Source organism: Mus musculus, chromosome 14 (assembly GCF_000001635.26).
Source record: "Mus musculus strain C57BL/6J chromosome 14, GRCm38.p6 C57BL/6J".
NCBI classification, from domain to species: Eukaryota; Metazoa; Chordata; class Mammalia; order Rodentia; family Muridae; genus Mus; species Mus musculus.
Genome location: NC_000080.6, coordinates 16,616,714 through 16,633,005, shown reverse-complemented (window position 1 = coordinate 16,633,005; position 16,292 = coordinate 16,616,714). Strand labels below are relative to the sequence as shown.

The 16,292-nt window shown below is 41.1% G+C and overlaps 1 protein-coding gene across 2 annotated transcripts in view; it reads left to right on the top strand.

Moving 5' to 3' along the window:
- Rarb (retinoic acid receptor, beta) overlaps positions 1-16,292 on the top strand; it is a 651,493-nt gene that overhangs the window by 449,326 nt on the left and 185,875 nt on the right. The window contains exon 3 of one of the 2 annotated variants that reach the window (NM_001289760.1): positions 14,221-14,301. The exons of the other annotated variant lie outside the window; for it this stretch is intronic. Coding sequence (NP_001276689.1) covers positions 14,221-14,301 — 81 coding nt within the window. The remainder of the gene's footprint in view (positions 1-14,220; positions 14,302-16,292) is intronic. 2 annotated transcript variants of the gene reach the window in all.

Sequence of the window (16,292 nt, the reverse complement as noted above, 5' to 3'; positions counted from 1 at the left end):
CAATTCTATTTATCTTGCAAAATTCATTTCTTGCGGATTTTTTTATATTTTATTTTTATTATTTCATTTATTTCTGCTCTAACATTTTTCTTTTTTCCTCTCTACTAACTTTAGATGTGGTTTGCCCTTGATAATGCCATGGGCTTATTACTAAGATATTGACTTGCATGTGAAATATAAGATTGCTTTTCCAATGTCTATGAATAATTGTGTTGAATTTGTAGATTACTTTCAGTAGAATGGTCAGTGCCATATACTATTTGTCTTGCCAGAACATGAGGAGTGAGGGGCATCTTTCCACCTTTTGGTCCCTTTGGTTTCCTTTTTCCAATGTCTCTGAGTTTTGACTCTACACGTCTTTCAGTTCTTTTATTAGATTTATTCTGTAATTGAGACTATTGTGAATGACACTGTTTCCCTGATTTATTTCTAAGTGTGTTTGTCATTTGTATATTGGAAGGCTACTGAGTTGGGGTATTAATTTTCTGGTGGTTTTTTAACATAGAGAATCAAATCATCTACAAATAAATATGCTTTAATTTCCTCCTTTCCTGTGTGTATTCCTTTATCTTCTTCACTTGTCTTACTGTTCTAGTCAAGACTTGAAATGCTCTGTTGAACAGGACTAAGGAGAATGGACATTCTTGTCTTATTCCTGATGTTAGTGAAGTGCTGTGAGTTTTCTCCTTTTATGGTACTGTTTGATGCCGGCTTCCTGTATACTGATTGCCTAGTTTTCCAGAACTTTTACCAGGAATGGATGTTGGATTTTGTCAAAGGTCTTTTCTGAATCTAATGAGATGATCATGCAGGTTCTGTCCTTTAGTCTATTTATGAGGCTGATTATGTTTTAATTTACATATGATTAGCCATTCCTATATCTCTGTCATGAAGCTGATTTGACCACAGTGAATGGTCTTTTTGGTGTCTTCTTTTTATTTTTTTTTCCTATTTTTTAATTAGGTATTTTCCTCGTTTACATTTCCAATGCTATCCCAAAAGTCCCCCATACCAACCCCCCCAATTCCCTACCCACCAACTCCCCCTTTTTGGCCCTGGTGTTCCCCTGTACTGGGGCATATAAAGTTTGCAAGTCCAAAGGGCCTCTCTTTCCAGTGATGGCTGACTAGGCCATCTTTTGATACATATGCAGCTAGAGACAAGAGCTCCAGGGTACTGGTTAGTTCATATTGTTGTTCCACCTATAGGGTTGCAGTTCCCTTTAGCTCCTTGGGTACTTTCTCTAGCTCCTCCATTGGGGGCCGTGTGACCCATCCAATAGCTGACTGTGAGCATCCACTTCTGTGTTTGCTAGACCCCGGCATAGTCTCACAAGAGACAGCTATATCTGGGTCCTTTCAGCAAAATCTTTCTAGTGTATGCAATGGTGTCAGCGTTTGGAAGCTGATTATGGGATGGATCCCTGGATATGGCAATCACTAGATGATCCATCCTTTCGTAACAGCTCCAAATTTTGTCTCTGTAACTCCTTCCATGGGTGTTTTGTTCCCAGTTCTAAGAAGGGGCAAAGTGTCCACACTTTGGTCTTCGTTCTTCTTGAGTTTCATGCGTTTAGCAAATTGTATCTTATATCTTGGCTATCCTAAGTTTCTGGGCTATGGTGTCTTCTTGACTTAGCTTTGAGAGTGTTTTATTGAGACTTAGTATATATGTTCATCAGAGATTTTCTTTCCTTTTTTTCTTTTCTGGTAAGCCTTTGCTTGGCTTTGGTATCAGGGTGATATTGTCTTCATAAATGGAATTCAAAAATGATTCTTCCTTTATATTTCACATAATAGTTTCAGGAATATTGAATCCTTTGAAAGTCTGGCACAAATTTTCATTTGTTCTGGTTTTAGTTGGGAGATATTTGATTACTGCTGTCTTACTAGGGATTATGGATCTATGTAAGTTAATTACATCATCTTGATTTAACATTAGTAATATATACATGTATATGTGTGTGTGTGTGTGTGTGAGTATGTGTGTATGTCCGTGTGCGTGTGCGTGTGCGTGTGTGTATGTGTTTCTTTTAGATTTTCCAATTTGGTGGAATATAGATTTTTAAAGTATGGTTTGTAATGTCTCCCTTTTCATCTTTTTTCCTTTCTTTTTGTTGTGTTTTCTTTTCTCTTTGTTTGCTTGGTTTTGTTTGCTTGTTTTGGGTTTTCCTGACAGAGAGCCACTTGCCTCTGCCTCCCATGTGCTTAGATTAAAGGCCTGAGCCACTATGCCTACCCCCCAGTAACAGTGAGCTTTGACAATCATGCCCAACTTCCCTAAAATAACAACTCTGCGACTAAACTATCATGAACAAATGCCTAAGCCAATAGCTTTGGCTCATTTTTGCCAGCTTCTCCTGTTTAAATTAATCTAAATCATTCTCCATTGTTAGCTACCTCTCCTCAGGTTTATGAGGCCATGGCCTCTGTACTGGCTAGTTTTGTGTCAACTTGACACAGCTGGAGTTATCACAGAGGAAGGAGCTTCAGTTGAGGAAATGCCTCCATGAGATCCAACTGTAAGGCATTTTCTCAATTAGTGATCAAGGGGGAAAGACCCCTTGTGGGTGGTGCCATCTCTGGGCTGGTAGTCTTGGTTCTATAAGAAAGCAGGCTGAGCAAGCCAGGTGAGGCAAGCCAGTAAAGAACATCCCTCCATGGCCTCTGCATCAGCTCCTGCTTCCTGACCTGCTTGAGTTCCAGTCCTGACTTCCTTCGTGATGAACAGCAGTATGGAAGTGTAAGCTGAATAAACCCTTTCCTCCCCAACTTGCTTCTTGGTCATGATGTCTGTGCAGGAATAGAAACCCTGACTAAGTCAAATTGGTACCAGCAGAGTGGGGTATTCCTGTGACAACCTGACCATGTTTTGGGGAGGACTGTGGAAGGACTTTGGAACTTTGGGCTTGAAGATCCATCCGTTGTTAAGAGCTCTGTCGGATGTTGTATAGGAGCTTGGAAGATAATGTTGAGAACACTGCAGAAGATGGAGGTCTGGTTTGTGAAATTTCAGAGGGAAAATTAAAGACTCTTTTCAGGGCCATTGCTATTTTGATTGTGAAGATTCTGTAGTTCTGGTTAGCTGGGGCTGAAGAATCAGCTGTGATTAACAAGATACCAGAACTACCAAAGCAAAAACTTTGCATTACTGGGACTATTGATGCTGGTTAGCTGGAGCTAAGAAATTAGCGGTGATTAAGAAGAGACCAGCATCATTGAGGTGACATCTTCTGGGAAGTGTTTTCTGAAAGCACAAAGAGGCTGTGTTCCAGAGATGGCCAAGGTTGTACTCCTGCTGCAGCGGGACTTGGTAATATGTAAGGGTCACCCAGGTGGTACTGGTTTTGAAGGCATGAAGGGGTCACGCAAAGCAGCTGAGGCTCGGCACTGTGAGAGGCCATTGGTGAAGGTGCAGCCTCAGTTGCAATTGAAGGCCCAGGACTGAAGGGGTCATGCAGCGTTTTGGAGATGCCAGTACCATGAGATGACCACCAAGAGCAGCAGCAGCAGTGGAGTACAGGTATCTGGATCCTAGAGAATGACGCGTGTGCTACAAAGGGCCTGGCTGGAGAAGTGACCCAAGCCCTTGGAGGAGCCCAGAAGATCGTGAGTTGGATCCCAGACATTGGACGGTTGGAGATTGACTTTTGCTTTTGATTGTGCCTGTGCCCTGATATTTTCCCTCTTGAAGGAAGAAACTGTTTTAGTGGAGCCCACAGTTGAGACTTTTAATTGTAAAAAGACTTTGAATTTTAAAAGAGATGGATATTTTAAAGAGATTGAAATTTTAAGAATATGTAAAGACTGTAGGACTTTTAAAGTTATTTAGACCTTGGGGATGAATAAGATTGTAAGGGTTGAGGCTTACTAGTGATGTTTTTGTGTGTCAAGTTGACAAGGGGTCAATTGTACTGGCTAGTTTTGTGTCAACTTGACACAGCTGGAGTTATCACAGAGAAAGGAGCTTCAGTTGAGGAAATGCCTCCATGAGATCCAACTGTAAGGCATTTTCTCAATTAGTGATCAAGGGGGAAAGGCCCCTTGTGGGTGGTGCCATCTCTGGGCTGGTAGTCTTGGTTCTATAAGAAAGCAGGCTGAGCAAGCCAGGTGAGGCAAGCCAGTAAAGAACATCCCTCCATGGCCTCTGCATCAGCTCCTGCTTCCTGACCTGCTTGAGTTCCAGTCCTGACTTCCTTCGTGATGAACAGCAGTATGGAAGTGTAAGCTGAATAAACCCTTTCCTCCCCAACTTGCTTCTTGGTCATGATGTCTGTGCAGGAATAGAAACCCTGACTAAGACAGCCTCCAAAGTTGGAGAGTGTACAGGATCCTTTTTTGTAACTGACTCTCTCCTAGAGTCTCTCCTCTTCTCTCTCTCTCTCTCTCTCTCTCTCTCTCTCTCTCTCTCTCTCTCTCTCTGTCTCTCTGTATGTGGGGGTGGTGTGTGTGTGTGTGTGTGTTGCCCAGCCTTCAAATCCTGTCTCAGCTCATTGGCCTTAGGCTTTTTATTGACAGGTGATGCTTCCATACGTACAAGAGATTCTCTCTACAGCTCCCATTTAATTTCTAATTTTATTAATTTGAATCACATCTTCCTCTTTCTTTTGGTTAGCATGGTGTACTGGCTAGTTTTGTGTCAACTTGACACAGCTGGAGATATCACAGAGAAAGGAGCTTCAGTTGAGGAGATGCCTCCATGAGATCCAACTGTAAGGCATTTTCTCAATTAGTGATCAAGGGGGAAAGGCCCCTTGTGGGTGGGACCATCTCTGGGCTGGTAGTCTTGGGTTCTATAAGAGAGCAGGCTGAGCAAGCCAGAGGAGGCAAGCTAGTAAGGAACATCCCTCCATGGCCTCTTCATCATCTCCTGCTTCCTGACCTGCTTGAGTCCAGTCCTGACTTCTTTGGTGATGAACAGCAGCATGAAAGTGTAAGCCAAATAAACCCTTTCCTCCCTAACTTGCTTCTTGGTCATGATGTTTGTGCAGGAATAGAAACCCTGTCTAAGACAGCTTGGATAAGATTTCTCAATCTCGTTGATCTTTTTGAAGTCTAAACTCTTCATTTCACTGATTGGGAATGGGGGTGTTTTTGCTTTTTTATGTGTTTGTTTTTATTAATTTGGGGTGTGGTTTTATTTTTTTACCCATCTACTTTTCTGGGGTGTTGGTTGTCTTTGCTTTTCTGAGGCCTTCAGTCATACTGTCAAGTTATTAATTTAGTATTTCTTTACATTTTTGACATAGGCAAATATGACAACAGTAAACTCTCCATTTATATCTGCTTTCTCACATATTTTGACATGTTGTTATTTTATTTTCAATCAATTGTAGAAATTTGTAATTTCCTTCTTGATTTCCTCCTTTACCCAATATTGAGTTAGCAGTGTGTTGTGCAGCATCTATGAGTTTACAAGCACTCTGTGTCTACTGGTATTAATGATAAGCCTTAATTCACACTGGTCAGATAGAATCAGGATTTCATTTCAGTTTTTAATTTTTCTTTCCTTGTTTTCCATTCCCGTTCTCCTCTCTGCCCTCCTTTTCCTTCCCTTTGTTTTTTAGATACAGTGTATGCATATACAGCCTGAGCTGGTCTTGAACTCAGAACCCTGCTACCTTTACCTCTATTTTTAATTTTTTTAACATGTGCATCTATCACCATAAGTGCTCCACTGGGTATGCCTTTCAAAAATCCCAGAAGTTTTGATGTGTTATGTTTTCCATTTTTTGTTTAAGATTTTTTAATTTCTTTTGGTATCCTTATTGACTACTTGCTTACCTAAGAGAACTGTTGAATTTCTATATATTAATATGACTTCTAATGTTTCCCTGTTGGCTTTTAGGCTGTATTCGTACAAGTTGCATGTTAATTTGCTGACAGTTGCTTTGTAGAGTGCCATCCAGTCTGTCCAACCTAATGTCCCATATCCTAATGAGAAAGAAGGCTGTGTATTCGAGAGCTGTTGGGTGAAATGTTTTGTAACTATCTCTTATGTCCAGTTGACCTATTGTCATAGTTTATATTGCTTCTGTGTTGATTTTATTTTTTAAAATTGGCCATTTAAGATCAAACAATATCTGTGCATATATAGTTTGCTGCTTCAACATTAAAAGTATTCTATATTATCATTCTATTAGTATTCTAAAAGTATTCTATATTATCATTCTATATTATCATTCTATATTATCATTCTTCCTCTTGAATTACTCCCATCATTATTAGTGCTAGTATTGTCATTTCTAACTTTTTAAACACCTTTTGTTTTGTTTTGTTTTGTTTTGTTTTGTTTTGTTTTGTTTGTTCTTTGGGGTCTCATATGGGCAAGGCTGGCCTTAAACCACTAATCCTCCTATCTGATCCTCTCAGGCTCTGGGATTACATGTATGTACCACCACATCCAGCCTTCATTCTTTTCTATTTTAAGCAATATGTGATCTGGTAACTGCTCTGAACACTTCACTTTTGCTTACATATTTTATGGATCTTCTTCTGTCCCTGCACTTTCAGCCCTTATAGGATCATTTTATATGCTTGTTTAGCTGATCCTTCTTTTCCTCTTTCTCCTCTTCTCCCTTTCCTCATCTTTTGAGATAGTGACTTTCTATACAGCCCAAGATAACCTTAAACTCTCAATGCTCCTGCCTCAGCTTCTCAGTAGTTGGGTTTTCAGGTTTGCAGGAACACGGGTGCATTCGTCATTCTTATCCCACCTTTCTTTACCCAGATGCCATAATAGCCACCTCCCACCTTCCTTTAACTGACACTCAAATGTCGCCTTCCTTTAGGTGCTCTAGGTGCTTAGTTTTCTTGTTGCCATGACACAATACCTGACAAGGCAACCTAAGAAAGAAAAGATTTATGTGAGTTCATAATTTGAGAAGCAGGCTGTTGTAGCAGGGAGAGTTCATCTGCAGAAGCTTAAGGCAGGTGCTCATAGCAGATCTTCAGCCAGGAAGCAGACAGTGATAGATTCTGATTCCCAGCTTGTTCTTTTCCTTTTTATGAAGTCTTGGACTTCAACCCATGGGTGCCATACACATTTATGGTAATGTTTCCCTGGTCTTGGTAAAAAGCCTTTGGTGACACCTTTAACACACACACACACACACACACACACACACACACGAGGCTGTATTTATACCTATTCTAAATCCAGTCAATGTGACAAATAGGATTAACTATCACAGTCTAGAATTGCTCATTCTATTTAAAACTGTAGATCTCATTATGAAAGTGGAAAGATGGTAAGAATCAGAGGAACCAGGGGTTTGCTGTGAGTCTGTGTCTCCTTAACTATGTCAGAAGATACATTCCATACATGACTATCTAAACATATGCTGAACACGGATAGCAATAACAGACATGATACAGTGGATGCAGGAAAGACTGCAGACCTCCACCTTACACAAGGAACTACAAGCAACTTGGAAATGCTGAGTAGGACAAACAGTCCTCCCAGGGAAGAACACAACAGTTAGTTGTGCTATACCAAATACTCAGCCCTGAGAACATAAGTAGAAGTAACATTATACAAACTATCCCAAGCTTTTGTCCCTGCCAGCAAGAATACACTCGGGACAACCGGAATCTTCTGCGGCAAAAGCTTTATTGCTTACTTCTCCAGGAGGGAAGACCCTGACCCCAGAAAATGGAGTCGCTTATATAGCCCTCAGCCATGGCATTTCAGCACCTGATATGGCATGTCAGCTCCTGATTTGTTGCTTGCCCATAACCCCATTACTACACCCTGAGATGGGCAGTGACTAGGCATGAGTTCACTCTCGCACCTGTGTACAAGGCTTGTTTACTAGTTAGGCACAGCAGAGGCCAGCGCCATCTTATAATGGCGATTGCTCGTGGCTCGCGATTGCTCACAGCAAGGCTCTCCACATCTCCCCCTTTTTATTTTATTAAAATGAGGCTGGACGAGGTCTGTGTAATTATGCCCATCCACTGTGGCTCCTGTCTTAGGTCGTTCCTCTAATGTCACAGCCTTTCCTGTCATAGGGTAACCCTATCACCACCTGGCCCCGTGTCTTAGGTTGATCTGTGCATGAGGAGAGTTGCCCGTCCCTAGATACCACAGTGCTATGTGACAGTAACTACTAAATGACCTAGGACGAACTCTACAAAAGAGGCCAGCCACCAATGTTAACTAATTCTTGAGCATAGATAGCCAGATTTCGGGGGAGGCCCCTTGCTCAATGGCAGCAAGTGCTTGAGCTATCACAACCTTGTCATTTGTTTGTTGGGTTCTGAGTTTGCAAACCAACCAGAGCATGAACACAAGTCCACAGCAGGTGGAAACACCAAATAAACCTACCCCCACCCATTCCTTAAAAAAGAAAATGCAGATGAAATCCAGGAGGAGAGGCCCTCTGTCAATGACAGGTCCACTCATGTTGAGTTGATCTTTAAAACTGCCACCCTCAGGGCCTCAAGAGTCTCATCGAATCCCTTGGACCAATTTCCTGCAAGATACAAGGAAAGCTGTCTAGACATATTAGCTGCATGAGTAAAATTTTCATATTGGACACTGGTAATACACAGAGTGCTCAACTTTCTTTCACAACCCAACTGGGCCTTCTGGTATAGGACGCTTATGTGTTCCTCCACCAGGTCAAGGCGCTGATTCAAAATCATCAGCCCTCCCTTTAACTTGGTACTAGCACCTGCCTCATTACTTAGAATCCATTGGTAATATGTCCAAATATTTTCTTTTTCTGTAGCATCTCCTTTATCATTCATTACAGCAAAATCCAATGGAGGTGACAAAACAAAACCCTTTGCTATTTCTTTCCGAGGAAAAATTTTTTGATTGGCAAGGTGAAAAAACTATAGGAAATGCAAGGTCCAGATGACACCAAGGCATGCTGCGTATAGCAGTAGCATTGTCAACAGGCCACCGTGATCTTTTGGGAATAGTCGCATTTCCCTTTATCATAATCGTAGTGATGTTTATAGGTGAAGTTACATTATTTCCAACATCACTTGAGCCTGACTGTGCTCCTTGAGCAACTTGCGTTAAAGCAATAAACAACACTCTAGAGCTCACTTTATTTTGGCTAATGCAATCTGTCCAATTAGAGATAATCTTTTTCTTTAAAAATATTCAGTTGTCAAAAACAAAGGCAAGGTAGAAGAATTGGAATGTACTGGTAAAGGTACCAGCCATGATCTTATTATGGCCCACAAAGGTATACTTATCCCTGTCTCAATCACCAGGAGTAAGAATAACAGGATCATCTTGAGATTCATCTTGCTCTTTCACGGTCCTTGTCAGTCGCGTCGGAACCCAAAGTGGATTTTCTTCACCCTGTGGAAAAAACACAAATAGCTCCCCGGGATCTGATTAAGATAGGATCCGGGCCATACCATTTATTATCAAGGACATTCTTCCACTTGACCATTTCATTGAGCGGTTGAGGCCATTGTCCGTGCCTTTCAGCTGGTGATCTCCCAGCATTATCCAATTTTAAGAAATTAAGAGTAAATATTATAAGGGATAGAGCCATCTTTGGCGTCATAGCCTCTATCCCCCATTTTTGTTTTTGTTTTTTTTAAAAGAAGTTTTAATTCTCCTAGTTATCTAATGACCGGTTTGAGATAGAGGCCTTCATATACATTCCGTGTCCTCCCCAGGACATAGCCTGTGGGAGTCGGTTGCCTTGATGCCAGGTGTAGGTCATGAATGTTTCTGACTAACAAGAACAGAACATTTGTTTCTAGGGTGGCTTTTCAGCCCAGTCATATATACTATTTAGATTTACAAAATAAACAGCTAGGACTTATCTGTTTAGTCTTTCTTGCCAGTGGCTAACTTCAGCTTAGGAATTTTTCCCTTGAATAGGATCCAGGTAATGATGTATGTGCTCTAATATGTTGAATATAAAAAGGTGCTCACGCATCAAAATACATCAATATTCTGCAATAACCAAATTAATGGCTGTTTGGAACAAGGAACAGACACTTATACATGTAAGCAAACTCTCTACACTATAACTTTATATAAAGTAAGCAAGTCAAATCACAATGTATTGATAAATTTCACAGCCTAATTGACCTTTTATAAACTTTGAATTTAAATTTTATTTAGAACAACATCTGGCTAGGTCTGTAATAAGGCTCTAAGAAGTGCCACACAAGCCAAGCTGAGGCTGCTTCCCTCCAAGCTCAGCCTCAACCCAAATGCAAACTTTTCTCAATCTGAACACTCTGCCAGAGTCTTGGCTCAAAGATTATCTCTATGTTGAAGTATCATTAAAGACCTGTTTTCTTGTGTTTGTTCATGTTGTTTAGAAAGACTCCAACCTTGAGTTCCCAATTTTAAGATAACTTTCTGTTACAAGCAAAAGGCTGTCTGCCACTTTAAGAGCTCCATTTGTAATCGGCCTCAGCAGGGCTTTTTCAGCTGTACTTGGCTCCCAACCACAGTGCAGCTAACTTATAAACAAGTTAAAGGATGGACAGCCAGCAGATAAAGTTTTAAACATTTATATTTTTCAACATGAAACACAGAACAATAATCATTCAAACAACAAAACAAAAACAAACATGAATTGACAGACATATGGACAATTTGTTTTGGTACACCAAAAACAGACAATAGACAGACAGAGAATAGAAATTGGTGTCTCAAAGGGACACAGATATCCTAACCAGAGCTAAGAATATCTCCATAGGAGCTCGAGAGGAAGTAGGATGTCTCCCATTTTCCTTCTGTTCCCAGGAGAGCTCTGAAATAGCTTATTTTCATTTTTTTCTCTTTTTTGCTAAAAGATCTCAAACAGGGGATAACTGCTTTTCTAAAACGTATTTTCGCTCTCTCATGTTCAGACTCTACTTCCTTATCTCCTTCTTCTGGGAATACTGCCAGAGAATGGAAAGGAGGCACAGTGGCCCTGAGAGCTATCTTTAAGCCTTTAATGAAGGCTGCCTCTTTAGTCAAAGTCCTCGAGAGGAGGGTAAATTGACTTAATTTATATTATCCTTTGTATCTTTATAACTTATAATATCTTTATATTTTATGTTATCTTTTATATCTTTATATTTTATATTATCCTTTGTATCTTTATGTTTTATATTATCCTTTATATCTTTATATTTTATATTATCCTTTGTATCTTTATATTTTATATTATCTTTTGTTTTTCTATTTTCTCCTTTTCTAAACTCACCCCGGGCATTCTTTCCCTACATTATCTTTTCCTCAGGATCAAGGTCCGTTGAAAGGCCTTTATTCTTCAGTGCACCTTGTTTCATTTCAACTCTTTCTCTCTCTCCCCGCTCTGCCTCTGATAGACTGTCTTGAATTTCGTCCAAAACATTCTGCCCTGCTTCTACCATTTGCTGACAATCCTCATCTGTTAAGCACGATCTCACCAATTTCCACAACGGCATGATTCCTGCTTTAAGTTTGCCGTTGTGCTGTTCCCTAACTAGATCTCCTTTCAGTTTGTCCCATGAGGCAACATATCAATTGAACGGAACTAAAGTCTGTAACAGTGGACATAGCTGCTGGACCATTCCATCTTATATGTAAAGAAATCTGGAATTATGTGATTATAATTTTCTTAGCATTTTCTTTGTAAAAAAAAAAACTAAAATACGAACTAGTTGGTGTATAGTAAAAAGTAAAGAAATTCTGAGAGGAGTTTTATTTTAGGATAATACATATATACATATGCAGTGTGTGTGCCAGTGGTGTTAACAAAACTAATAGTGGAATTTGATCCTTAACAATGCCATTATTTAAGTTGAAGTGTTTATTAGTTCACCAAAATTGAACGTACTGTTCATGGAAACTGGCTTCTGATGCATGAACATTTGTATGTACACTGAAAGTAGTCCCTAATACAAGTTAGATAAACCAAGCATAGACAGTATGTACCCCTGAGAAGTGTTGATGACTTATGAGGCAGGTTATACCATGGTGCCACACGGTCTATCTCCCTGACAAATCCCTCTATAGTCTTAGCGGCGATTTTCAGGCCACACTGCTTCAAGACCAACCGTAAGGCCTTTACTACAGAGTGGGAGATTCCCATACTGCTGCTGTCCAGGCCTGTCAGCGACTGAAACTGGTCGCTGTCCAGGCCTGACTGCGACTGAGAATCAGTCAGCAGTGTGTAAGCAAAATGAAACCGAAAGAGAAAGTACAATCGCCATGCAAACAATCGAAAGGGTGTCTAACTCTGGAGAAATTTCAAGACTGTACGTACCTTGCATGTACTGCGGGTACCTTACGTGCCCCGCAGTTCTGGTTCCACCCCACAAACGGGGGATCTCCCTTGCGCCGGTGTGATGGTAGGGTCTTCGGCGCCACTTATCCGGAGCTTTTGTCCCCGCAGGCAAGAACACACTCGGGACAACCGGAATCTTCTGCGGCAAAAGCTTTATTGCTTACTTCTCCAGGAGGGAAGACCCCGACCCCAGAAAATGGAGTCGCTTATATAGCCCTCAGCCATGGCATTTCAGTACCTGATATGGCATGTCAGCTCCTGATTTGTTGCTCGCCCATAACCCCATTACTACACCCTGAGATGGGCAGTGACTAGGCGTGAGTTCACTCTCGCACCTGTGTACAAGGCTTGTTTACTAGTTAGGCACAGTGGAGGCCAGTGCCATCTTATAATGGCGATTGCTTGTGGCTCGCGATTGCTCGCAGCACGGCTCTCCACAACAAACTAAGCAGATTGTATTTAAGAATATATATGTATAGACATATGTGCATGAAATAACAATCAATGAAAATGATCCAAGAGTACATGGGAGGATTGGAACAGAGGAAAGGGAAGGAGGAACTAAAGTAATTATATTATCATCTCAAAATAAAGAGAAAAAATAAAATTGTAGTTCTCCCATGGAATACTTTCTTCCCATAGATTCATTTTACGTTACTCATTGTCTTTTAGCATGTTACATAATTATCTATTATTTTTGTGTTGATGGCTTTTATCAAGATTTATTTTTGAAACTATTCTGGTTGAATATGAAATCTAAAGGGACTTTTTTTTTGCTTGTTTTATTTATTGCCATGTCCTAAGTGCTCAGACTAGTGTCTAGCATCTACTACTCACAAAATATTTGTCAATATGTGACTAAGTGAAGAGATGGGGAAAACATAGCTATTTCAAAGTAGAGGCAGTAAGTAATTTTCAACAGGCTCAGCACACAGCCACCAAGAAAGTCCGGGATGCACATGGATAAACTTGAACAAATGTTGTTCCCACTTTCTGGAGGCTCACTTGCACCCAAGAACAAGGGCCTGTGTCCCATGCACATAAAGCAACTAGACTCAGAGGCAGGGCTATGTGAAAAGTCTGTTTCCATTTGACATAGGAGGTAACAGAGCTGAGGAGCCAAGCCAGATCAGCTGCCTGAGTTCACTTCTCATTCAATGGGAAATGCAAAATTCACCTCTGTTGTTTGTTTTCTAGTAAGTGAAACTAACACAGTTCTCTACGAAGTTGAGTTTCCTCTAAAGGATATAAACACTTTGTCACTATGACCATGAACATGTGTGCATGCTCCTATTGAAACTCAAGTTCTCCCAACTCCCTTCTGCTTCTCAGTACAGAGCTGTGCTTTTGTGCCAGGGTTGGGATTTGTGCCCCTGTTTGTTGCAGTATGCTCTAAGTCTCCAGTGTGAGATTGCCCACCTCTTGCCTTGCTCTACCAGTGACCAGGTGAACTTAACTTCTAGAAGACAGTGTCTATCACCCAGAGTCCCTACAGTTTCTTCTAACTGTTGCAGTACATGAAATTGGTCACCTAGACTTCTTTCCCAGAATACCTCATGCACCATAAAAGGGGAATAAACTGTCCATGTCTCCTGCCCCTCACACTTGGTGGCAGTGACCCACTCTGAAGCCTACAGATAGGGAATGAGAGGTAGGATTTTGGCCACAGCAGAGTAGGGACAGTTTACCTCTCTTCTACAATGTCATGCGATAGCAATAGTTGGCAATGTTCAAAGACCACCATGGGCTTGATGGCTGGAGTACCAAACCACATGGAAGATTCCTGAGTTTCATGTCTGACTACATAGGAGGTCAGGGTGATGCAGATATTGGGGCTCTGAACAAGGACTCCCCTACACCCGCCCCCCCCCCCCCGCGCCCCGTGCACTTTGCACTTCCTCAGAGCATAGATACCTCAAAAGCAGTCAGATTTCTTATTTTTAACTGCATTTTTATGTATTTATTTCATGTAGGTGTGGGGCAGGCATGTCAGAGGACAACTGGTGGAAGTCAGTTTGCAGCTTCTACCAAGTGGACACCAAGCTTGAATGCAGGTATGGCTGCAAAACACCAAGCCATCTCAACCAGTTCCTTATAGGGTAACTTCAGTACACTTGTCCTAGAGAGTAAGATAAATGCAGCATACCTCTTTATGACTTAACCTAAGAAATGACCTGGCTCTATGCCTGCACAAACAGTCATAGCTGAGCTCCAATCAAGGGGAAAGGAGAGGCCTTCCACCTCATTGCAGGATGGGATCATAGAAATAATCCAGCTGGTGCTCTTATTAATACCACAACATGACTGGAGAGCAAGACAGTGACTAAGTTCCTCCAGTGATGGCCTCTGGACACACCTCACAGCTATTTCTACAAGAGCTACAGAAGTCAGGTGAGAGATCATTGGGCCTGATTTTAGTATAGAAAAGGGCAAAGACACACTGTTACCTGGCTGGTATTACTTCTCCCCAACTCTAGATAGTCTGAAAGGGAACGCATAAAGACCCTTGCATAGCACATAGGACAGATTATTTACCACAGACTTCCTCTCCACAGGTGTGAGAAAAAAAACTAGATTCACATTTATTTGATGTATGAAGGAATATGCTAAGACTTCACATCCATTTTCTTTAGTACTTGCAACAGCCTTGTAATATGGATGTTGTTATTTCTGTTTTACAAATGAAAAGTGTAGCTCAAAGCCATTAAGCACCATGACACATTTGCAAGGCTAATGTAGAAACAAGATCTGAACCTACTGCTGATTGTCTTCCAGCACTGCAGTACCCTCTACTGAGTGACTTTTCACCCTCTAGCTCTTGATATTACTATTTTCTTAGAAAAATGGGAGGTAAGGAAAATAGATCAAACAGTAGCTGCATAAAAATTGCAATTAAGTGTTAATTGCTTGGAAACAATTATCAGGTTAACAGAGGCCGGCTCTGTTCAGAAGGGCTGAAGTGACTCTTTAGCTAGCACCATGATTTGCAGAGAAAGAGAGAACTTTGAAAATGGGGGTGGGGAGCTTAAAGTTGGGCAATTAAAAATGAAAAAAATATGTACACCTTACATATACCTTAAATACTCCTTCTAAACATTCTCTTTCAGAAGTAATAGTCTGTGTTCTAGCTGCCTCTGCTGGGTCTCTGGGAGTGCAGATAAAGTTACTGTTGGTGATTATGAACTAACCAGTACCCCAGAGCTCTTGACTCTAGCTGCATATGTATCAAAAGATGGCCTAGTCGGCCATCAATGGAAAGAGAGGCCCATTGGTCAGGCAAACTTTATATGCCCCAGTACAGGGGAACGCCAGGGCTAAAAAATGGGAATGGGGGGGTAGGGGAGTGGGGGGGAGGAGGGTGAGGGGGACTTTTGGGATAGTATTGGAAATGTAATTGAGGAAAATACATAATAAAAAAAAGATATTTTCAGGACTCAAAAAAAAAGTTACTGTTGGTGGAGACCATCAGTTCTTCCAACAAACTCAAGGGACAGGATTCCATACTTGCATTTGGCTGGGTGGTCCATTCATTTTATCTTTTTGGGTAAACAGATGAATGAGAATAAGAAACTTATTAGCTCCAACAGCCAGTTCTGCTTCTTCTATGCAGTCTCTATGATTATCACCACAGGCAGAAGATGAGAAAGAAATGTAGGTGATGTGCTCCCCTCAGAAGACACCCTTATGTGGGAAGCTACCACCAGAACATGAGTTAACCCAGAACATGAGAAGTTCTTAAAAATGAGTCCCTTCTAGCAGAAGGTCAACTTTAAAGATAATCTGCTAAAATGTAGAGACTGGGCATATGGGAAGCATAAGCAATCCCATGTGAGTGATCCAGCCAATCTTGATGGGGGTGGATCTGGACAGAGTATGGCAGAAGGAAGCTGTTGCAGATTGGAGACAGGGTGAAGAACAAGACAGCAGCCAATGGGAACTTGGCACATGTGCCTAGGAGAATATGTTGGTTTGCTGCTGTTGCAGCTGCTGCTGTGCTGCCATGACAAGTTGCCACAGACTCAGTGTTTTGAAACAACAAAATTGT